The sequence below is a fragment of the Eubalaena glacialis genome, chromosome 19, assembly GCF_028564815.1.
Source record: "Eubalaena glacialis isolate mEubGla1 chromosome 19, mEubGla1.1.hap2.+ XY, whole genome shotgun sequence".
Classification (NCBI taxonomy): domain Eukaryota; kingdom Metazoa; phylum Chordata; class Mammalia; order Artiodactyla; family Balaenidae; genus Eubalaena; species Eubalaena glacialis.
This window is the reverse complement of record NC_083734.1, coordinates 52290288-52314472: the sequence shown is the minus strand read 5'-3', so window position 1 is coordinate 52314472 and position 24185 is coordinate 52290288. Positions and strand designations below refer to the sequence as shown.

Here is a 24185-nt window from a genome sequence, read left to right as displayed (position 1 = left end):
CCCAAGGCACGTGTGGCCGCACTCCCATGTGCAGCTGCCTCCCGTCCCCCTTCCTTCCTCCCGCCTGCCCCCACCATGGGGAGTACAGTCCAGAACTTCATGCCTGCCTGTCCCACTCCCTTCCTGCTTGTCTAGACCCTTCCTCTAATTTATTCCCGCAGAAACGAGAGATTCATTCAGGTGCAGTCTCAGTCTTTTCATGTGGGGTTTTCTTATTATTGTTCTACGTTATTGGTTATTTGTTATTTGTTTTCAAATAATCTCTGGATTGTCATGAAACAAAACCAACTGGTAAAACCCACCGTCTATCCCAAGTACCTTTGTGGGGTTATGTCTGCAGCACTAACTGTGCTCTGGAGGCTCTGGGTGACTTTTCTTCGGTTGTCTCCATGTCAGGATATCTTTGCTGTTTTGCTGGGTGTAGTTTTGTGATTTTTAAGAGAAAAAAAGACAGGAGTGTAGCAGTGAAATGCTGGAACACAGAGGCTTCAGCACCTGTGCACAGGGACGAGGTGAGGTTCGGGGTTGTTCATTTGTGATCAGAGATAACACAGAGCATTCTAGGAGAAGACACGAAAGTGCTCCATGACCATTTCACGTAATAACTGCCTAAAACGTGAGCTGAACTCCTCTCCGTGTAGACGTTACCTCATTTCTCAGCCACACTTACACACAGGCACGTGCACGTGACCACGTTCACCGTCCTTCATCCTGATGCTTTCTCCAGGATGAATATGGGCTCCTTCTGCCTGTGTGGTGTTACCTGGCTGAGTACAAGGCTGGTAAACTCAGCCAAGAGGAAGTAGGGTTTTTCCTAGTTTATTTGATTCCTTTTGTATTTTGGGATTTTACAACTCTGAGTTTTCAAGCAGGGAACCAGAGTTAGCCAGATTGACTATGTGATTAAGGAGATACATCTTTTTTACATGACAAGTGATTGTTATGAATAAAGTAGACTTAAATCCTAACTTATTATTTGCTAAGTGTGGCCCTCTCCTAGGCACACCCATCCGTAGCCCACATGCACCCACGCCATGCACACACGCCAGCCATGAAGCAAGAAGGGCCCTTATCCAGGAAAGGGGACTGTTCCAGCATCCATATACTTCACGTGCAGATAAACTCTGTCTCTTGAAAGCTGATTAGGGAGGGCAGAAGTTCTCTGGCATAGGGTCGAAGCTCCTTCCTCAATCTCTACCTGTGCAGAATCCGATGCCAGCTTCACCCTCTGCTGCATTAGGTGGAGTGGGGCGGGCAGCAGCTCCCAGAGGAGATCCCACCCTCAGGCCCGGCCTGCCTCTCACAGCTGTCACGGGGTAGCCATGCCCTGGCTGCTGTCCTCTGTCACTTCTCATGAGCTCGTTCATCTTCTAACCAGATGCCTCAGTTCCCTTTGGCATCAAAGAATAAAAGCAAAAGTCTCTGAGCACAGCCCATCTTTTTCTGATTTTGCATTTAAGGGTAAGAAGGAGCAAATTTAGTGTCTGGCACAGCAGGGCCCTTTGTGTCCCCTCCTGCAGAAAACACCCAGCCCTTATCCCTGAACCTCCCCTCAAAATCTGTCTGCTTTGAAAGCAGCCCCCCTGCTGCTCTGTCAGAGTGCGACGGCTTCTGGCTTCCACGGTTGGGCCGTCGGGGGGGCAGGGGTTTCCTAAGTCTCCACTCCGCATCCCCACGCTGGCCAGCCCTCCCCCCACCCGGTCCCAGGTCTCAGAGCCTCTAAGCCCAGCGGCCAGCAGTGAGCGGCACTCCCAGCATAGAGAGGGAAGCTGCTTCGGGGATTCAGTGACCAACCTCTGACTGTAATGCTCTGCTCTGGACTGCGGTAGGGCACTGGACACTGGGCTGACCAGAGAACCCAGATTCTTTAGCACCAGTGGAGGAGGAATCGTCTTATCTGGAAATAACTGTTATTTTATTGTTGAAGATCCCGGAAGAGCATGACCTGGAGAGTCAGATCCGCAAGGAGCGGGAGTGGCGGTTTCTGCGAAACACCCGCGTCAGGAAGCAGGCGCAGCAGCTCATCCAGAAGGGTAAGCACTGTCCCCAGGGGCCACCGGGTCGTTGAGCAGGTGCCCACCCTCCCTTGTGCAGGGGAGGAGTGAGGCTGGCGGAGATGCTCGAGGGAGGGAGGAGTGCCAAGGTGGGGGCACCACCCGCCTGCCTGACAAGGCCTGGTCCCGGGAGACTCTGTGCCTTTGCCCTCAGGGAGACTTGGAAGCTCTCTGGGATCATCATCCAGGGAAGCTCCGGTCTTAACTGGCAGCTTCTGGACAGTTGTGTCTTCTGCCTTTTGTCGTTTCCAGAGAGGAAGGAGCAAGCCCTCCAGGCCCTGGGGTCCACGGCGGAGTGGGCCTGTGTCCTCCCCGTGGGGACAGAAGACAAACACCAGGCCCTGGTTGCGTTTACCTGGACCCCACCAGGCCCCCAAATAATTGCTCTCTATCACCCAAAACTGTGTATCAGTCACATTTCGACCAAACCTTTTACTAAATTTGCCAATAGATGCCCAAACTGCCCACTTTGCATGGCCCCCAGCCCCACCCCACCCCCACCCCCGGTGAAGTGGCAGTGAGCAGCGTGGACACACGGGCTGCCACAGGGAGGGCTGCTGGGCCGCGGGTCCTCCTCATCTTGGCTGCAGCAGCCCCCCAGGCACTGAAGCAGGGTGGGAGGGGGCAGCTGAGGGCCTCCACCCTGTGATCAGGACAGGGACAGAGTACTGGGCCCCTCACCACCCCCCAGGGACAAGCCTCTCTCCTCTCCCTCTCCCAGCAGTACAGCCCCCGCTGGCCCGGGAACCGACCCAGTCCCACAGCTGTGAGTGCACAGGGCGTGGGCTGGTCTTTTGGCTCTGCCTGAGCCCTCATCGCTGGGCCAGCTTTGGGCAGTGGACGAACGCTGCCGGGTACCGCACGGAGTGGATAAGCAGTCTCTTAACGCTTCTGTTGAATTATTGTCGTGACCTTGCCTCCCTGTCCTGTCAAATTCTCTTGATTATTACGGGTTACTTTTTAAAGTTGAGGGTGAGAACCCATGAGACCGTCCCTGCCTGCAGGCAGCCTGAAGTCAGGGTCTCGTCCCTGGCCCGCCTGCCCAGGCCCGGCGCACTCCTTGGCCCACTGAGCACTTCCAGAAGCAGTGCTGTTTCGGAAGCACTTCCGCGTGCGTTCACAGTGCTCTCCGTGAGATGCTCGGGTCATGTTTCATTAATGTGCGGTCACTTCTGCTAAAACCAATCTTGGTTGTAACTCGCCTCTATGAAAGCACTGTCGCAGCTGGATGTAAAGCCTCCGGGGATGTGGAATTCAGAGTCTGCAGCTTTCTCCAGGAGAGAGTGAGCCGCCCAGCTTGATAGAAGCTCTCCGAATTATGGGGTCAAGGGCCTATTTTCTTGGAAGTTGGTGGTTCTTTAGAACCCCAGGCCTATGGACGGGGACAGCAGAACAAATTGGTTTCCCTGTACCCACGGACACAAGCTGGGAGCCAGTCTGCTGCACACAGTCGGACATCTGAAGGCGGTGAAGGCCACACTCTGGGCTGGTGTTGCTGGTCAGCATTGAGCAGGGAGTGAAATTAGAGCCAGCCACTCGAGAAACAACCAGGTTTTCCAGACAAAAAGGAAAAAAAGTATCTCTGTAAATTAGGGTCAGGGGTTCTCTTTTCCAGTCTTTGTGGAAAAAAAGAGGTCTGCTTGTCAGACACACACCGAGAGGAACTGCTGAGCCGCTGGAAACCTTAGCAAGTGAGCTTGCCGACGGGAGCATCACTGCCGGTGGACGTGGGCAGGGAGGACAGGGCCGCTAGAGAGGCCACAGCCTCCTCCGCTACCTGCCGTGCTCAGAGCCTGGACTCCTCATGAAGTTGTGGTTTTGTCTGAGGCCAGCGGTGTGCTGGGAAGGCTGTGAACAGTAGAAGGACGGGAATCACGCCTGCAGGCCAAGCAAAGTCACCGGACAAGTCAGCGAGGCCCCGGGAGACGAGCTGGGAAAGTTAATGCTGCCTTTTCTATCCGTGACCCCTCCGGCCACCCCCAGTGACACCATGACTTCACCATCATACATGGATCTCTGCATGTGTGCAGAACGCCTGCAGTGACTCAGGACCTGGGTGTCCCCTCATCTTTCCTGGGTCAAATCACACCCCTGTCCTGGGGAACCCATGGCTAAGGGGGAAGGCACCTCTGGGCAACAGTTAAACCCTCCGGGGCCTGTTTGCCTGTTAGTTTAACCCCGTCTTGATTGTTGAGCGGTTTTCTGTGTTAGTTGTTTTAGCAAAGGGAGGCGGAAAAGGACTGAAATCGTGGGTGACAGCAGCTCTCCTGGCCGGCGCCAGGTTCACGAAGCGTGAGCAGCGCCTCTGTGTCACCCAAGACTTGCGTCCAGCCACCGAGGAGGGGGTGACTCCGGGGCCTGAGTGTCATGAGGGCTGCTCACCCTCCACGACGTGCAGGGAAGAGGGGCCACCATGCCTGGCTCCTCTGCATGAGCCTGTGTCATTCTCCAGAAATGTGTGTGAACCTGTCTGATGCTCTTAGCATTTTTATCCTCTTTTCATTGTTCTTCTAAAGTTCCTTCAGGGCCACGAGGGTTTTTTCCCAAGTGGCTGTATTGGGGCCTGGTGAACAAATCCCCGTTCACATCCTCTATGTGACTCGATCATCTGTCTTTCAGTCATTTCAAGGTTCCCACCTTTCCAGACTGGAGCCCCCTCCCCAGGGCTTTGGCTGGATTGCAGACGGCGATGGCCAGACCGAGGCTTCAGCCTTGGGTCTCAGTTACGAATCGCAGCTTACTGAGCTTTATTCCAAAATCTTTGGCGCTCTTTTCCTAAAACCTTAACCAGTGTGCACTGATCTGAGTGTTGCTGACGGGTTGTCGCAATTATATATCGAATGCTAGCCGTGTCCAAGCAGAGGCAGGGCCCTGCTGTCAGGAGCCCACCCCTGCGCTGTAACCCCTGCTTTCCTCTGGGCCCCTCCAGGTCCCCAAACATTAGGGACTCGTGTCGGCCTTGGTAAAATACATCATTGACATTTACTGCAAATTGAGACCCATAGTCGTGTGTTTCCCTTGGCAGGTATCACAAGGCTGGATGACCAGATATTTCTGAACAGGAACCCTGGTGTCCCCTCCGTGGTCAAGTTTCACCCCTTTACGCCGTGTGTGGCCGTCGCTGACAAAGACAGCATCTGGTACGCGGGGCACTTGCGGGGCTGGCCTTTCAGCTGGAGAACAGGTAGCCCCTGGGGGGTGTGGGCAGGATGCCCCCCTGCACCCTCCTGGTGTGGAAGCTCCTCAGCCCAGGCCTTTGGGCTGTTTCGGGGGGCGGGGGGGAACTGGAAAACTTGCCGAGAGACGTCCCTCCTCCTGGTGTTGCCCGCGCCCTCCCAGGGTTGCACTTGGCCACGTTACCACAGGCGTTCCAGAGGCCTGAGCACGGTTATGTGTGGGCCGGGACGGGAGCTTCTGGTACTAAGATGGGGCCATTCCTGTGCAGTGAGCCAGAGACCGGTGCACAGGGGCTCATCAGGATCCCACAGTGACAGGACATGTGAGGGACCCGCTCGTGTGCAAGGGCAGCAAGTGTGTGAAGGGAAAGTGTCAGTAACAAGACACCATATTAATTCATAGTGACCATTGCCCTTATGTCACTGAGAAAGTGCCCACTTGATGGGAGAGAACCATGGAGGCGATTCTTTTTATAGCTGATAAAATGGATAGAATTCTTACCTGTTTCTTATTCCTCTCCTTTTTTATACATAACGTAAAATTTACTGTCTTCTCCGTTTTTAAGTGTGCGGTCCGGTGGCATTAAGCACATTCACCTTGTAGTGCAGCCATCACCACTGTCCATCTCCAGGATTTTTTCATCACCCTAAACTGAAACTCTGTCCCCATGAAACACTGACTCCCCCTCCCCGCTTCCCAGGCCCAGCACCCCACACTCTACTTTCTGTCTCTATGAATTTGTCTATTCCAGGAACCTCATATAAGTGGAATCATCTAGTATTTGTCCTTTTTTGACTGGATTATTTCACTTAACAAATCAGGTGTCAGAACTTCCTTCCCTTTTAAGACAGAATAATAATCCATGTGTATGGACCACATTTTGTTTCATCCTTCATCCATTGATGAGCACTTGGGTTGCTTTCACCCTTTGGCTGTTGTGAGTGACACTGATATAACCTGGGTGCACAGTGTATACCCAGAGGTGGAATCCTAGCCAAACGGTAGTTCTGTGTTTAGTTATATTGAAGAACCACTCCTGTTTCTCATGGCAGCTACACCATTTTACGTTCCCACCAGCAGGGCACAGGGTTCCAGTTTCTCCACATCCCTGACAACATTTGTCCCTTTCTGTGTTTTTGCTGGTGGCCGACCTGGTGGGTGTAAGGTGGTATTTCCTTGTGGCTTTTGTTTGTATTTCCCTGATCACTAGCCTTATTCCTCTCTTATTCCCTGAAGTTTTTGGGACTGGGAGAAAGGGGAGAAGCTGGATTATTTCCACAACGGAAACCCTCGGTACACGAGGGTCACGGCCATGGAGTATCTGAATGGCCAGGACTGCTCACTCCTGCTCACAGCCACAGGTGAGTGGGGTTTGCGTGGTGGGGACCTAAACCCCAGTGCAGAGGTGGCGGGGGACAGATGCAAGACCCCAGCACGAATTGGCACAAAACTTCCTGTGACCTCGATTGTTTCTTCTGGCAAAGGGGACTAACCACTCCCAAGTGGAGGCCTCCGTCATTAAAGGCACACCCATGGGGAGAGGTCCTGCTGGCAGCCCTCCCCAGGAAAATAAAGTCCAGCCCCAGCCCAAAGCCAGCCCCCTGGCAGACATCAGGCTGAGGGGGGAGGACGAAAACCCAGAGTGGTACGTGCAGCCAGTAGGGTCAGTGGGGGGTTTGAGGACAGATCACACTGAGCCTCTCTGAGCGCCAAAGAGGAGGCAGAGAGGGTGATTCCCCGGGCGCAGAGACACAGCAGAGGAACCAAGGTCCCTTCAGGAGTTGGGTCCCAGTGGAGATGCAGCACGAGGCTTGAGTTCTCCAGCAGGGGGGCTTCACTTCCCGGCAGAGATCAGGCAAGTGTTTCCCAGTGTGTCCCCAGATGACCTCATCCTCCCTCTGCAGCTTGAGGCAAGGTCATCCTCGTGTGAAGGGCTAGTGAGGCCAGAGAGCAGGGTCCTGGGGGCAAGCAACACCAGGAGGAAGGACGGAAGGACAGACGGACAGGCAGCCAGGTTGTGGACCCACACACTCAGGCCCACCTGGCTGCCCATCTGCCGGAGAACACTGGGGCCTCTGCCCCGTTCTGAGCCTGGAGAGGCAGGAGGAGCAACCCGCCCATTTCCTGAGTCGTGTGAGGGGAGGTGGGGAGAGAGAGGCCCTGAGCACCGTCCCCTTGAGACTGGCTCTTCTTGGCAGGTGATCCCCTCGGGGGGGATCGGGAATGCTGAGGCGGAGGCGCAGCGCTGAAGCCCAAGGTCAGGCCAGAACAGGCCTCACTCTGCCTCTGATCGGCTCCTCACCAGACGAGAGGACCATCTGTCCCTCGGGCTGGGTAGCCTTTGTCCTCCTGTGCCTCCGGGGAGGGCCCTCCTCCCCTTCCCAGAGCAGCCAGGCCTGCATTTGAATATCCTCTCTTGTCTCCCCAAGATGACGGTGCCATCAGAGTCTGGAAGAACTTTGCTGATTTGGAAAAGAATCCAGAAATGGTGACGGCCTGGCAGGGGCTCTCCGACATGCTGCCCACCACCCGAGGTGGGTGCTCCCTGGGGTCCTGCAGGCGCTCAGTCCACTCAGACTCCCCAGGTGACGACCCAGCCAGCCTCCTCCTTGGGAGACTCTGCTCATGGGTGGAAGTCCTGCTGAGCTCTGACCAGCCCACAGCCCCCGTCCTTGGCTGGAAGCTCGTGTTGCTTGTGAGAGCATGGCCACGGCAGGGCCTGGGGCTGCATTCTGTGCCCCTTGTGCCCGAGTGAATCCCCTCTCGGTGATGAGCACACAGCAGGCGCCCCGGTTGTGTCTGGTCTGACGGGGGAGGCCAGTGCGCTGCCTACCTGCCTGCCCTGGGCTGACAGAGGCGCGGCTGCAGCACCCCCGGCCGCCGCTGTGCGTGCTGCCTGTCGGTGTGCACGGCTGCCCCACGCCCAGGGTGAGAGACACCAGCGCTGCCTGCCGGTCTCTGGGTCCGGGCCCACTGTCGGGAGGTCTGCACCCCTCAGCCCCGCGCTCGCTGTGCACACAGCATTAATGCGGCTGTAGGTCTGGATTTCCAGAGACACCCTCAGCCGGAGCCACCCTCCAATGTGGTCGCAAAGCCGCTGCCAGATGGAGGCCGGAGCGGCTTGCTGTCAGCCCCTCTGCTGGCCTGGGGTCTCTGCGTGTCCTCGCGTGGCCAATCAGGTGCCTACGTGGCTGCTTCTCTCCCCTCCGTCAGAGCACCTGTCCTAGGGAGACGCCGACCCTCAGGGGCACGGCCGGCTCCACGGCAGACACTTCCTTATGTGTTAATTTTTTAAATAGCCATGTTTTTACATTTTCTTCAGGAACAAAATGGTCATGCATACCCACTTCCACAAGACCCAACACAGCCGTTTTCTTGTTGCCCAGGCCCCTCTGGGCCCGGTCCTGGGCTAACATGGATGACAGCTGCCGTCACAGGTCCCTCTGTCTCTCTCTTGCTTTTTCCAACATTGGAGCAAAAGCCTGATCCCTGCCCTGCAGCGCCCCCGCCTCCCACCCTCTCAGCCCCCAGCCCCGCCTCAGGCCCCCCTCAGTGCTGCGGCTGCGGCGGAGCAGGTGGCTGACGGCCTCCCCGTGGCTCTCAGGGGCTCACGCTCACAGGTTTGTTTCGCTGCGGGACACGCTGGACGAGTTGAATCGTGGTTTTCAGTCCTTAGCTTTCTGCTGCCGTCCCAGCAGCTGACACGCCCCAGGCTCCAGCCGTTCCGCAGACGCCTGTGCGGGGAAGGCAGGGGCTGGGTGAGAGCAGGGTCAGCCTCCCGGCCGGGCCAGAGAATGAGAAAGTGGGGAGCCCACTGGCAGCCCAGTGGATACACTGTTGTCTAGTTTATTCCTCTTGCAGCGGCCTGCCTACCTGCCGCCCCCAAATACCTGCCACCCCCAAGTGATGTGTCTGTGGTTTTTTACCCACAATGCCACTTGCCTTTGCTCTAGTGAAGGTGAGAGGGGCTGCCTGTCAAGGGGACAGCATGCAGTTTGGGGGTGGGGGGGAGAGTCTAGCTGGGAGGAAAGGAGGCTGAGGTGACAGCAGTACAGTCTCAGGGCTCCCCTGCACTTGTCTTCCCCAGACGTCACCTGTGTGTGGAGAGCTGCTCCTGGCCCAGGTGTGCACTGCAGCCCTAACTTGAGAGTGGTTCCACTGCTGTAGACATGTTTCCTACAGACTTCTTCCTGCTGGACCCTCTCCCTTTCCTGGGTTTCAGAAATCCCCCCAGGAGAGGCATTGTTGCTGAGGGGCCAGGAAGCTGGTGGGGGTCTTACCTCCAAGTCTTTATCAGCAGGTGGGGTGAGGGGGGCTTTGAGCAGGCACGCAGCACTCCTCGGCTGCTAAGCCAGAGTTCGTTTGGTCTGTCCCCTGCCTTTTGACCAGGCAGCAGTGGGCTTAGCAAAAAGGAAGACATTATTTCCTTGTTCTTTCAGGGGGATGGAAGGTGGAAGGGGTGGTGTGCCTGGGAGGCTGGCTGCTCTAAAGGATCAAGACAGGAAGGGCTTGTGTGCTGCAGGGCCCAGAAGGGGCGCGCTGAGAACCGGGGAGCCTCTCCGGGCCCCGCATCCTTCAGTCTCCACAGCTTCCCTCTGCAGCACGGGGATCGCAGCCCCAGCAGGGCTGGAGAGACCCCCCGATTGTAATTTCTATTTCAGGAGCTCAAGCTCAGTAACCGAGGGGCAGGTCTGGTGGAATTCTGGCCCCTGTGCCAACTTCTCGTTGCCTTCTGCCCATCAGCACCTTGTTTCTTTTTCTTCACCCGCCTTGGCCTCTGACTTGACAATTACAGAGCTGTGGGCTGGGACCCTGCGGGGAGAGCTAGCAGCTTCCACAGCAGTTGCTTGTCAGTGTCTGGGGGGACCCCCACAGCTTCAGAGTTCTGGCTGTGGTCCCCCGGAACCTTGTCGGGCAGAAGCAGCAGCCCCCGCTCCCTGCTCCAGATTACCGCCCCCCACACCAGGCACGTGAAGCTCCCTGTGCTCTGCAGTGAGGTCCTCCGCCTGGTCTCCAGTCCCAGGCAGCCACGAGCTGTGGGGGGGGAAGAGGCACCCTTGGGGGGGCTGCGGTCATCAGCTCCTCCCCGCGCCTGTGACGGGGGATCCTGCACAGCTGTGCACCCCATGAGGCCTGGCCCACTGTGTCCTTCAGCTACAGAGGGCGTAGGGGGTCTCATCTGTGAATGCTGGTGTGTAGGGCACGTGGGAGGGAGGACTTGGCACTCCCTGAACAGTTAGAAAAGTCTGCCTGTGAGGTTCTCCTGCGCGCTCTCCAGCTCAGAATCTGCTCGCCAAGTCGCTGTCGTGGCAGCTTGTTAGCAAAGATTTGATTCTGTGGTTTGTGACTAAAGAGACTGTTTCTTGCAGGAGCCATACCCCTGCTTTTCGGAAGTCATGTGAAATGTGCAGTGTCTCCGCATCATCTTAGCATGCCCCTGGCTCCTGTGTGTACATGTGCACACAGGCATGGACATGCATGCATGCATGTGCACACATGAACACGCTCCTGTGCATGCATGTGCAGTTAGCCTGGGGACACTCCCCTCATGGGGTACCCCGCGGTCAGGAGGACTGAAGTCAGTCTGGGTTCACGGCCACCCCCGGAACTGAGCGAGCCGTGTTCTGAAATAGAACCGGTGGTGGGACCGCCCGTCCTTGGGCCACGGCGCCCACAGACACCCGGATGGAAGCACACTTCCCACCCCCCAGAGGCCTCCTCACTGACCGCTGGGCCCCATGAATGAAGAGCTGTCCTCACTCTAAGGACCTAAACGGAAGTGTCTGCCCTCCCCCGGGCGTGGCCAGTGGGTCAGCTCCTGCTGGGTGGGCTGCACTAACCGTGTGCGCGTCCGGCCACTAACCTCCACTCACTGGAAGTGCCCACGCCATGTCGGGTCATGTTTCCCCCAAGCCATAGCGCTTCCAATCTCCTGTCTAGAAAGAGAGTCTTTTTAGCCAAAAACCCTGATAATTGGGTTTTCACGTTCATAGGTACGTTTGGCCCTTTTTTTCCACTGCAGCCGTGGCCTGGGCCACCGTCTGCCCCTCCCTCCTGTTTCCTTCTTGGGTGCTGCCCTGACTGTTTGTGGCTTGTTTGATTTTGGCCGATTTGGCTCTGGCTGGCCTGCTTTCCCTTGCGTCAAGCCCATAATCCCTGTTTCCTCGCAGGTCTGGCCCGAAAGGTCTCAATCTTTCTTGACCGCAGTAAGCAGGGAGGTGAGTGCCTTCTCCCTTATCTGTGAGTGCCAGGGGCGGGAGCCGGCTCCTCTGCTTTGCCTGAGGACGCTGTGCTCTTCAGGCAGCAGAGGATCAGGGCTGTGGTTTTTCTTATTCGTTCCATCCGCAGTCTCCTCCAATACAAAAAATCATCACCAGCTGAGCACTCAGATCTCATGGGATGAATGAGGCTGGCTGTGTGAGGCTCTGGGAAGAAATCTTAACGAAAGCCGTAGACAGGACTCTCCCTGGGAGCCGAGGCCTCATGGTCGCACCTCCCGGCCTCCTTGGTGGCCTCACTCACTCTTGGGCTGGCTCAAGGACAATTCAGTTCTCTGCTCCAGGCCACCTTCACAACAGCCTGGGAATGGAAAACAATCCAGATCCAAGCCTGCTGGAGTGAGGATGGCACAGCTCTGCAGGCTCACAGGGAGGATATCTCACGATTCCATTAGGACAGAAAAGTCGTTCCAGATTGAGATTTGTGTTCCCACCAAATTTTTCAAAAAAGAATCTTTTTCAGAATTTAATGCAAAGTCTCTTAAAGCATCTGTTTCCATCTGAAAATCCATATATCGGTTTGATAGTTACTAAAACACCTATATGCAACTCACTGTGGATACACATGGTAACACTGGGTTAGCAAACCCACATGCCTGCTCAAAACGAATCCTTTTCTCTCCTAAGCTCACTAGTCAGGTAAATTGTAAAGAGATGGAGCCTTATGAGTCCAGGCAGCAGATAGAATTCTTGACCTTTAATTTGCAGCATCTGAGTTTAGAGTGTGACCAGCCTTCTGGTGAACTTTCTGTCCTGGTCTGTCTTTAGTCACTCCCTAAACAAGGGTTCCCTGCAGGAAGGCATACGTGGCTACGGGTCTGACAGGGTCTCTCGTGCCATCAGAACTGGAGGGGGTGGAGAAGCAGGTCCCGGGAGGCTGAGAACAAGATGTCCTTACAGATGTACAAACTCACAGTTTCGTATTTTACAAAGGACTCTTTTAGTAAAAAGTTCAAAAGGAAGGAAAAATTGAAAAGAGAAAACCCGAGACTGACTCAATCTTCACTCCTTTGCTTCCCGCCAGCAGTGATGGCGGTGGTGGTAACGGGAAGGATTTCTCTCAGAAAGAGCCTCCTTGGGTTCTCAGAGGAATGACAGGGTCACTTGCCCTGAAATCCTGAAGAGGAGCCAGGGGACACCTTTCACTGTCAGGACCTGGGGCGGCCGGAGGAGGGCAGCCCCGTCCCCTGGTTGTCAGCTGCCCAGGGGGCAGCAGCTGCCCCGGAGGGCAGGGAACAGATCATCCAGCACCAGTGTGTGTGTGAACTGGACGTAAACCTTGGGCCTTGGGTCAGCTGTTAGTATTCGTTGCCTGGAGCAGCTGGGCGGCAAGCAGGGCGCCGACCGCAGAGCACAGGGGTGGCTGGCGGGGGAATCACGGCTGCCCTCCCCTCCCAGCCTCACTCCTCCTCCGGGGTCACAGGCACATCCGGAGTCTAAAGTTAGCGGGACCTGGTGAGCAGGAAGCCCTCTCAGTGCAGGAGGCAGGACGCGGGGCCGGGTGGCAGCCCCCGTGGGCCCACGCAGGACGGGGCACTGGCCACAGGGAACGACGGCTCCCTCCTTTCCCAGGAGGCGTGTGCCCCACCCTGTCTCCTCTGACCCTAAGCAGCTGCCAAGTGTTCTGGTCCATCTCCCAGGTGAGAAATGGAAGTTTAGGTGAAATCGTTTGCTCCCGAGGAGCCCAGTTTTCTGTTGCCAGCCCTGTCCTGTGTCTCTGAACCTGCCGGGTGTCCAGGAGGTGTTCATGGGCCCTGAGGGAGGCCTGATCCCGTGGGGAGGCACTACGTCTGCGTCCCTGGGGAGGGAATGGAGGTCGCCATCCCACAGGTCTGAGGTTCTCACACATGCCTGGTTGGGCAGGGGCTGGCCCCTCCTCCTCGGAGTTCCAGAACCATAGCTCCTAAGGGCGTTTCAGGTTGGGGCTGATGGGTCCTTAGGGATCAGGTCCACATGACATGTCCTCAGAGGTCAGATCCCCATGTTGGGTTCTCAGAGGTCCGTTCCAGACGACAGGGTCCTTAGAGGTCAGTCCGGACTGGCCTCTGAGCCTGGAGGGCTGATCATGGACATCACAGGGACCCAAGCCTCTGAAACGTGTTTCTTTTTTTCACTGTCTGCTGGGCCTAGGGTTCTGTCTGGTCCCTGACTTACACGTTCCAGCTTCCTAGTCTACAGCAATCCCTGTGCCGTACGTCTATATTTTAATGAAGAAATTCCCTCTTTGGCCAGCTTTTGGATGGGAACATGTGAGCAGGGCTCATATCCAGGATAAAGTCAGACGGGGATCTCTGCATCCTGGCGGGGGCCGCCCACCACCCCTGGCCCCGGACAGTGAGATGGATGTCACACTAGATGGACCGTGATCTCAGGCACTCGGTGCTGGAGTTCGCCCAGTGGGGGAGAGGCTGCAGCACGCGCCGAGCCTCCATCAGTCGAGCACTCTCTGTGTCGAGGCGGCAGCGTGAACAGGGAGGAGGGGCCCTCCTGGGGGGAGCCCAGAGCAGCCTGCCTGCTCCCGAAGAAAAAAAAAGCCAAGGAGGCCCAGGGGAGGGAGGAGGGGCACAGGCTCTGCCCACAGCTGTCACTTTTCTGGGGATGGGGAAGGAGGAGACACTGCTGAGGCCGTGCTCCCCAGGAACGAAGTGATTGGAATCTTCACTCTGGTTCAAAGTCACAATGTTCCTGTCTTATGAGTTTTACTTAAATCATAGCCATCAGTTTTGTTCCTTGTGCTCAATACATCAAGGAAGAGTGTCACCTTTTTTATCCTCTTTTACCAACTCGTGATGAATCAGATCATCTCTCCTCCGCTGTGTCTGGAGGTCGAGACACAGGCTTGGTTGGGAAAGGTCTCAAGTGAGAAGGCCAGTGGTTGCGTTCCGTTCTAGGCAGGAGGACGGGCCAGGACCCCAGAGCTACAGGAGAATGAGGTGGGGGTCGGCAGGCACAGGAGGTGGGTCAGGGTGCAAGCAGACTGTTGTTTTTATCCCAGCAGTTTTCACGTTGATCTGAGACTCTTCCACGGATAGGAGCTCACTGTCTTAGGTGACACAGCTTCCGCAAACAGTCTGGTACAGCTAAGGAAGCAGCCTCGCCCAGATTTGTCTGCACACACAGGGCGCCTGCCTCCCTGACATGTACAGGACTTGGGAAGACCTTAGGAAACACATTTCTTGTCTCTGCTGGCTTCACCGTGCTTTACAACTGGTTTAAACCAGAATTTGGTCCGCATCAGAGAATCTAGATTTAAAACAGGACTCAGAGCTCACATGATCCACGTCCCCAGATCCTCTGACGGCCACATGGGCACATCTTCCAGAGCCTCCAGTGCAGATGGAGACGCTGGGGCCCTGTGTGGGAGCTGTGTCTCCCCAAATTCACGTGGTGGAGTCCTCGGCCCCAGTGCTCAGAGGGCGACTGTATTTGAGAGAAGGATTCAGTTGAAATGAGGTCACTGGGGTGGGCACTAATGCAGGGAGGGCCCCCACTGGCTCTGAATCCACCATGAAGGAGACTCAGCTAGAAGGAAGCCACCACCACTTCAGTGACACATCTGGAACAGGTAGAAGACGGAACAGGGTGAGTTGTAGCCTCACATGGTCGAGAAGGTGACTGAGCACGATTTGGAGGGGCTGTGTGGATGTCAGGAGAGGGGCGTTCCAGGCACAGGGCCCACTGTCAGTTAAGAGGACCAGCCTGGTCACTTTTGGAGCTCGAAACTTGCAGGGGCCAGGGCAGAATGGGAGGCCATTGGGGGGTCTCTGGAGTGAGGGTTGAGGGGCTCAGATCCAAGCAGGAACCTGAAGTGACACATACAGATGAGAGTCTGGAGTTTGGGAGAGAGATCGGGCACTTGGAGGGAACTCCATAGCCTGAAAGGGGCATATCAGAAAAGAACAAGTGAAGGTCACATCGTCCAACTCAGGAAGTCAGGAGAAAAGTGGGCACCCACAGAGAGAAGGGGAAACCACAGAGGCAAACACAGGAGCTGCTGCCACAAAAAGCAGAGACAGATGTATAAAAAAGCATGATGACTTCACTTCAGACTTCAGTATGACCAAAAGAAGACATAAATAAAGTTATAATGTCAGTGACAGAATAGGAGAGGATATTTGCAATATATGAGTTAAACCATCAGTGTCAGAATGTATATTAAAACATACAGGCTGCACACACCAACATCGACCAGGATTTGGGGAGATCACACCTTGTGTCCATTTCTGCTGAGACTGCAGACCAGCATCCACTCTGGGAGTGAAGCGGCCTCGCCTGGGGAGGTGGGACGCACAGACGGACATGTCCCCTTCCCGGTGCTGCCACTTCCTTGTGCAAGGGCGTGTGGAAACGTCAGTGTGGCGTGGTTTACAGGCAGGGAATCGTGGAAGTGACGGGCTCGTTCTCCAGAGGCGTGTTACCCAGAAGTTCAGTACGAATTAACCAGATCTGCATCCGTCGGGTTGGATAAACCCTCAAAACGTAACCTTACTGGAAAAACGCAAATTGCTGGAAAATATACCCCCATTTGAAATTGGCGATGTTTTTGAAATGTGGGAGATGTGGTTCATGGTTTTGGACACGTGCTCCTGCAGGGGAGTGCACGGAGGCCAGCCTGGGAGGGTGCCTAAGGCCTGCGGGTGATTTGTCTGGGGACAGGACAGGCAAGTGAGGCTTTCACTGTCTTAAATTTCACTTCAAGAACAAAAAAAAGAGCAAAAATGATAAGATATTAGCAGCTCTTAGATCTGGGTGGTGGGTACAGGGGTTTCTGTTGTGTTTTTTCTGTATGTTTGAAATATTATAATTAAACATCTTAAATCTTATTTTATAGTCCCTCCTGTGAGGTCAGTGCTGCTCTTAGGGATGCTGAAGGCATTTGCCCCCCGCCCAGTCCAGTGTGGGGAAGGGCAGTCCTCGATTCATTCACCACGGACCGTCTGTGGTCAGCCCCCTGCCTCCGTGAGGGGCAGCTGCAAAGCTGTTCACCCCCAGGGGACTGCGGGACCCAGGGGACTCACATCTCTGTGCCTCTGACACCCATTCTAAAGTCTTCAGACCTGCCGATCATGCCCAGGTGTCCTGGAAGGTGGGCATCTTGGACAAACGGTCCTAAGATCCTGCTGTCTCTCTGGCAGATGCCTGGGTACAGCAGAGATATAGAGAAGGCTCTGAATTGTCACCCCGACCTCAAGCTTGCGTGGGGTTGGGGACCCACCCTATGGGTTGGCACCGACTGCTTGAGCGATTGCCCAGAACAGGCTCCATGGGTGACACCGGTGCCCGTCTGTGTCTCTCCAGGAGCTGGGATGGTGGTGGACTGGGAGCAGGAGACCGGCCTCCTCATGAGCTCGGGAGACGTGCGGATCGTCCGGATCTGGGACACGGATCGTGAGATGAAGGTGCAGGTAAGCACACCGTCCCTCACGGGGCCTCCCTGGGGGCGAGGCGGGCCAGTGGGTGCAGACCCTGCCGTCCTCCCCAGCTCCGATTGCCCTCGAGGTCGAGGGCTGAGAATGAGGGTCCTCGAGCCACCACCCTCCGCAAGTACTCTGAGCAGGCGGTGTCTGCAGGGGGTGGGGCAGGGGAAGCGGGGCCAAGTCAGGCTGCCTCCCACCTTTTAAAGGGGTACGATGATTCGGTTTCCATCCATGTTGGATTTCTTCCTTGTGTGTGCCTGAGAGCAGCAAAACCTCTTCTGATTGGAAAAGCGCTTTTCCCCATCTTGGGGCCCATTTTCTGTCTCCTGCTCTTTCCTGCCGCGCGTTCATCACGCCTCCTACCCTTCTCCAGCATTTACAGCTGCCACGGGGAGAGGCGAGGAGATGGTTTACGGGCAGCAGGATTCCTCCTAGACCCTTCCCTGAACTAATTAGGAGTTTTAAGAGGGAGCCGACGAGGATTCCTCCTGCCGATATATGCTTCGTCTTCCTTCTTAGGAGAGAGGGAGACATTGGAAAGTTTAATGGGCGCAGAGGTGTTTGCGGCCCTGCCCTCCTGGCTGTGGGCCTCGGGTACCCGGGCTGTCAGTCAAGCAGATGGAGCCTGACTCCCTCCGGGGCCCGGCTCCTCAGGCCTTGACGGCTTCCCCGGTGGAGAGAAAGGCAGCAGCTCCACGCCAGGGTGACGAACGCACCCACGGTGGCTGTAAAAGGGATCCAGCAGCTAGTGGGGGCGGGGGGGTTCCTGACGCCAGGGTGCCTCACGGGGTCTGTGTCGGCCCTAGGACATCCCCACCGGTGCCGACAGCTGCGTGACGAGCCTGTCCTGCGACTCCCACCGCTCCCTCATCGTGGCCGGGCTCGGCGATGGCTCCATCCGCGTCTACGACAGGAGGATGGCGCTCAGCGAATGGTAATTGGGCCACGCCTTCCCCTCCCTCTGCCAGACGGAGCCAGCCCCCGGAGCCAGCTGGGCACTCCCCCCAGAGCCACATCCCCCAGCGTGTGGAGGAGCACGGCTTCCCACCAGCCGTGGATGGGAACACAGGTTTGGGGGTAGGGGGGTCCCAGCGAGGCGCTGCCCTCCTGGGCTCCATTCCCACCTGAACATAGAGAAGGCTTCCGCCTCCCGGGTTGAACTCAAGAATAGCCAAGAAGATGGCGTCAGGGACACACGTGGGTGCTGTGCAGCGCTGGGCCACATGCGTTGTCATGGCTCTTCTGGGCACCGCCCCTCAGCCCTGGGCTGAGGCCCAGGTGGGGCCCAGCACCGTGCCCTGTGTGGGCCAGTGAGCATGGAGGTCCAGACGCCAGTCACACACGGATGGTAAATGGCAGAGCACTGCTGGAAACCAGGCCCAGCCGTCGCGGGCTCCCGGGTGATGTTTACTGAACACCCACCTTGTCCCTGAAAACAGGCCTGGCCTTTGAATGGGAAGCAGCAGGTGGGCCCATGTGCAGCCACAGGAGCTAAAGGAGCCCTCGTGGGAGGGGAGTGGGAGGGGATGAGGGGACAGGACTGAGCTGGGCCTGAGAGCAGGCGAGCACCATCAATGACACCAGCCGGAAGAGAGTGCAGCTGTGAGGGTGCAGGGCCAGGAGCAGTCGGGGGAGTCAGTGCAGGACCCAGGCAGGCAGCAGAGGCGCCAGCCAGACTGTGGCGGGAATTTGGGCCTGAGGCTTGGATGGCGAGTGGGCTCAGGCAGCCCCTGGCTTGCATGTTCCCTGCGGGTGTCTATGGGAGGGTGCCCACTGAAAACCCACACTACCCACCAAAAGCAGCCATCGTGGAGGTGGGGGAGCAGGGTTTCTTTTTGGGGTGATGCAAATGTTCTAAAATTAGATGTGTGATGGTCGCGTAGCTGTAAGAATGTGCGAAAGTCACTGAATATGTGCTTTTAAAGGGAGAGTCTTACGGTATGTGAATCAAATCTCAGTCAAACTGTTATTTTAAGAAGCCTCTCTAGGCAGGCAGTTAACTGGCAAACCGACCCAAGAAGACCTGAGGGTCACAGAACAGCCGTGAGGGAGGGGCTGGGGTCTCCAGAGCCCCCTCTTTGGCCCAAGGTCTGAGGACAGAGACGTGGGGTCTCCTGTGCATCCCCAGGGACCGAGACTTATGTGTGCTGGGTGTGACCTGTGTCCTGGATGCCTTCCCAGATGTCACACTCTGCCCCCACCTCTCCAGCACGTGCATCCCTAGTCCCGTACTCCCTGTCAAGGACCCTCACCAGGCCTCCAGGAAAGCCCCTGTGTCCCTCCATTTCGACAGCCTTAGAGTCTGCGGTTCTCGGTCTTGACCCTCAAACCCACAGGGAGATGCCAGTGTGAAGTCCTGGTAGGGGGGCTGGCGGTGCCCAGGCCCCGGGAGGGCATGACAGCCACCCTGCCTCCGGAGGCCCCAGCGTGGCCCAAGGTGTTCGGGAGGCCCCCAGGGAGGGGCGTGCCTGGCGGGTTCAGTTACTCACGGTGAACACAAGAGGGTAAGGGCAGACGTCGCAGCACCGGCGGACCCCGGACGCTTTAAATGAATGCTCTGTTCTCTCTGCTCAAAACGAAGTCCACCCTGCCTCCCGTCCTGATGCCTTGGAGCATCAGGGACACCCACAGTTGTCACCAGGCCCTGACCCCACCTTCCTCCCCTCCAGCCGCGTCATGACATACCGGGAGCACACGGCTTGGGTGGTGAAGGCCTACCTCCAGAAGCACCCTGAGGGCCACATCATGAGCGTCAGGTAATGAGCATGGAATATTCATGAGACATTTTGCTGTAAAAACATTATTTTCCCTCCATCTAAAATATGTCCTTGGTATTTAAACAGCTGGGAAATGATGGCATTTCAGGGTAGTAATTAACTTCTGCTCTGGGACTGGCCAGAAAGGTCAGAGCCGGCACAAGGGCGGGGACAGCAGGTCCTCCCACTGGAGAGCTTTGCCTGTGGGTGACTTGCAGTGGCAGGGGACGGGGTGGCAAGGCGGCTGGGCAAAGCGTCCCCGCAACAGCGGCATCTGCCTGGCGTGTGCCAGTATCACTGTGCGGATCCGTTGTCTGCCCATAAATCCATTCCTGCTGCCCGGTAGATCCTGTGTTGAGAGCAGCGGATATTTATTTGCCCGTTAAAGGGACAGCAAATGTAATTTACTGTCACAAAGCCACCATTTCTTCAAAGAGATGGCACTTCCCTTGTTCGTAACGTGAAAACAGAACATAGCTCTCAAAACGCTGTCCGCCAGGCGCAGGGCAGGGAAGAGGCGGCCTACCGTCCTCACCTCCCGCCCGTCGCCGCATCCCCAGCTGCACAAAATCTAATCTCCAGCTGGAAATGAACGAATAACTCACAGCCTCCCCCGTGTCTTTGCTCACCGCTGCTTCGTGCCTCGGCGGCTGGGCCCTTTCTGGCTCTGGGGAGGGGTCCAAGGGGCTCGGCGGCAGGCCTGGCTGCCAGGGTCGGTGGGGTGGGCCCGTGTGCCATCCAGGGGCCTCCCTGGACACTCTGAGGGTCCAGGGGGCCATGGCCTTAAGCTGCATGTGTGGACGGCCCCCGACTGCACATGGCCCGTCCTGGGGCCGGTAGGCCCGCCCAGCGTCACCACAACACCCTCTCGGCAGCGTCAACGGGGACGTGCGCTTCTTCGACCCTCGGATGCCGGAGTCCGTGAACGTCCTGCAGATCATTAAGGGGCTGACGGCCCTTGACATCCACCCCCAGGCAAACCTGATCGCATGGTAGGTGCCGGCCCTCTTCTGTCTCTCTGCCCTGCCTGACCAACTCCTGGGGCCCTGTGTAAACAGCAGGCACTACTGCCCGCCCCCACACCTATGGAGGAGAGCTGGGTGGAGGGAATGAGTGTGCGGCCCCTTTGCTGCTCCTCACCTGCCTGGCCTCCCGGCCCTTGAGGCCCAAGTCCTCTCGTGGGGGTGACCAGAGAGGAGCCCCATCTCCTTGTGGACACGCCCGCCTCCCCACACTGACTGCCAGGCCTTCCTTCTCGTGTGCAGTGGCTCCATGAACCAGTTCACCGCCATCTACAATGGCAGCGGAGAGCTGATCAACCACATCAAGTACTACGACGGCTTCATGGGCCAGCGGGTCGGCGCCATCAGCTGCCTGGCTTTCCACCCGCACTGGGTCTGTGTCCCCGCGGGGGCTGGGGGCGGGTGGGAGGCGAGGGGGGCGAGTGGGAGGCGAGCAGCAGCAGGCGGGGTGCTGCAGCCAGGCCCCTCCCTACACCACAGTCTGCCGCCCCGGGGTCTCCAGGGGCCGTAGCCCCCAGACTGCACTCACTGTAGAAGCAGCACCAAATTTCCTGTCAATCAGGGCAGATGTGAAGTAGCCCCGCCCTTTCCGACCCCTTCGGCCCCTACACAGACCCCAGTCCTGGAGAAACCTCCCCGTGAAAAGCCCACTGGGGTAGGAGCAGTCCAGACCCCTGTGACCCGGGTGACAGCGCCGTCCTTCGTTACAGTCGGCCGTGTGGTTGGGGGCTGCTGTGTTTTACATTAGGATTCTGCCAACCTGCCTTCGTGCAGCGTGAGGCTCCCCGGGAGCCTGGCGTGTGGCTCTCTGCCTAAACGCACGACATCAGGTTCCCAGAGCTGTCCCTGGGAGGCCATCCTGAAAAGAAAAATGTGGGCGGCATGGGGAGTGTGCGGATTCCCTGTGACAGGGCGGAGATGATGCATCTCTGCAGAAGCCGCAGCCGATGGGCCCTCGTTCCCGCGCCTGCCTCGTGGGCGGAGTTGGGGTGACAAGGCCCGGCCTGCACCCCCCTGGACGCTCACTGCCTGCTCTCTCCTCCCTCCTGCAGCCTCACCTGGCCGTGGGCAGCAACGACTACTACATCTCCGTGTACTCGGTGGAGAAGCGCGTCAGATAGCGGCCCCTCCCCACAGGCCGCCATGTACATAGTGGACCCACCGCACTGCCCTGAGCACCTGCCTGACCTGGCTGCTGAGGGCTCGAGAGAGCCCGCACTGTCTGTCTGTCTGTCTTCGCTGTCACGCCCAGGAGCCCGGAGAAGGGGGCTCTGCTGGAGTCCTCGGTGTGATGGTTGCTGCTCTGATGAAACACAGCTCCTGGCCTGAGGACACAGTAGCTGTACATCCCAGTCCCCTCCCGTCCTGTTTTCTTCTGAGGTTTTTAAGGGGGAAACACACTTGTTTTGTTTTCCGAGTGATGCAAGCATTAGTCCACAAAGGCTCCAGACGGAAGCCAGCCTCCCGGGGCTGCTCGCCGCCCCCCGCCCCCCAACCCAGGGTGTGCTCCTGGGGATGGTCTGAGCGCACTGGATGAGGCGGAGGCTTGAGACGGAGTGAAGGACAGATGGAGGCGGCCTGCCACCCACTGGTCCTCACCCCAGGCCCATCCGGCCAAACGGCGGAGGCCAAGCGTGCCCCTCCCCACATGGCCGCCCTCCCCGCAGGCAGGACTTCCGTCTGAGTGTCAGCCGTTCTTGCTGCAGGTCTGTCAGCAGGAGGGGCCCTGGTTTGGAAGGAGAGACAGGTCCCTTGGGCCACAGAGCTTGTTTCTCTCAAGTGCTGCTCTTCCCCAGCAGGTGTGGGAACCGTGGCCTCCACACCTGCACCCCACACGCATCACACGAGCACACATGGAGGGGCCACCGAGCCCCAAGAGTATCGGGGTGAACGGTGCCGCCCCAGCCCTCTGTCCCCACACAAAGGGGTGCAGCTCACGCTTGCGAGGGACACGGCAGAGCTCCCGGGAGGGCAGCAGCTTCACATGTGTCCATGCACACGCGTCTGTGACAGGGCGCTGAGCAGCCACACCCGGAGCACAAGACACAGCCACGATGATGATATTTTGAAAAGCATTTTTTCCATTTTCCTTGGGATCAGGATTATTCAGAAATAGAGTGAGCTGGCTTAGCTACTTCTGCCAATAAGAGGCCAATAATAGTGAGAATGTGAGGAAGAGCCATGCTGTGGACGTGGGTGGGCTGGACGGGGCGCAGGGCTGGGCAAGGGGAGCAGCCCTTCTGCGGCCCATAGGCCATGCCTGCTCCCCCGAGAAAGTTCCGGGACGGCGTCCACCATGTTCTGGGCAAGCGAGCAGCGTGGGGTGGGGAAGACCGCAGAAAGCTCAGCTCCCCCGCACACAGCCGGTCACCTCCACCCGGCGCTCCAGACGGCGACTTGGGAACCTTCCAGAAGCTGAGCTCCACCCACAGATGCAGAGTTGACTACCCACAGCCAATTCACGGAGCGGTTCCACTCCAGATTTTGAGCTCATATGCGGTTCTGTTTGTTTTGAGACAAAACCATCCCCTGGCCAAGCGCAGAGGCCCCGTGGAGGGGCTGTCTTCACAGGTCTGATGCGAAAATTCAATCATGAAGTTACAGAGGCTCGAGAGAGCGTGACCTAAGGGTTCATTTATCTCTATTTATTTTACCAAAATGAGAATTGAAAGACTTTGATGAAACATGGAATTGTAATGCGAGAGTAAGAGCGATAAACTGTTAATAAAAGATAAATACGCAGAGGGTTGGCTGGAGGCTCTGTCTTTTAAGGCAAGTCCTCTGTGCCCTCAGGGACTCCAGGCACCAAGCAGGTGGTTCTCGACCCTCGTTCCCCTTAGGCACAGCCCCAGCCCTGTGGCTTGGACAGTTGGTCCAAGAAAAGGCAGTAAATGTGGGGTCACCCCACTCTACCTGCGAGCCCAGGCTCCCAGAGGGACTCCTGCTGCCACTTCTTGTGTCTCTTTTATTTACCACCTGCAGTTAGAGGCCAGGAGGCTGCGTCTGCTCTATTCTGGGCATCTGCCTTCCCACGCCCATCCCATGGCTTGGGGACCACAACTCCACCCTCAGCCAGCATCCCCTCTGACCCCAGCCTAAAAGGTCCTCCGCTGTCAGCGCATGACTCCTCAGGCCCACCTGGTGGTCCAGGGTCGTCTCCCCTTTGGGGGCTGGAACCTCATCTCCTGCAGGGCCCCCCTGCTCCAAATGGCTCCTGATTCTAGATGGGACCCTGTGGCTCTGTAGGCCCTGCCATCCCTGGACACTTCTGAGGTTGGGTGGGGATGTTCCCACAGATGCGGTCAACAGGCCTGTGGGGTCCCGGCCCCTCAAGCGCACCTCACATCTCAGGGGTCCCACTGAGATGTGGGTCCCACTGGAGGCAGCTTGGGCACCGGCTCTTGCTGCCCCCGTGACAGGAAATGGGGCCCAGGCGTTAAGTAACTGGCCCAAAGCCACACCCATTGGGTGGTGGCAGAAA

At 57.3% G+C, this 24185-nt stretch overlaps 1 protein-coding gene across 2 annotated transcripts in view; it reads left to right on the top strand.

Moving 5' to 3' along the window:
• The window catches only part of RPTOR (regulatory associated protein of MTOR complex 1), a 338586-nt gene extending 315147 nt beyond the window's left edge, over window positions 1-23439 (top strand). For both annotated transcript variants that reach the window (XM_061174664.1, XM_061174663.1), the window contains exons 25-34: window positions 1928-2033; window positions 5080-5194; window positions 6468-6592; window positions 7661-7765; window positions 16808-16914; window positions 17733-17860; window positions 19596-19682; window positions 20558-20674; window positions 20948-21077; window positions 21757-23439. In XM_061174664.1, coding sequence (XP_061030647.1) covers window positions 1928-2033; window positions 5080-5194; window positions 6468-6592; window positions 7661-7765; window positions 16808-16914; window positions 17733-17860; window positions 19596-19682; window positions 20558-20674; window positions 20948-21077; window positions 21757-21825 — 1089 coding nt within the window. In that variant the 3' untranslated portion in view covers window positions 21826-23439. The remainder of the gene's footprint in view (window positions 1-1927; window positions 2034-5079; window positions 5195-6467; window positions 6593-7660; window positions 7766-16807; window positions 16915-17732; window positions 17861-19595; window positions 19683-20557; window positions 20675-20947; window positions 21078-21756) is intronic.
• The last annotated feature ends 746 nt before the right edge of the window (window positions 23440-24185 follow it).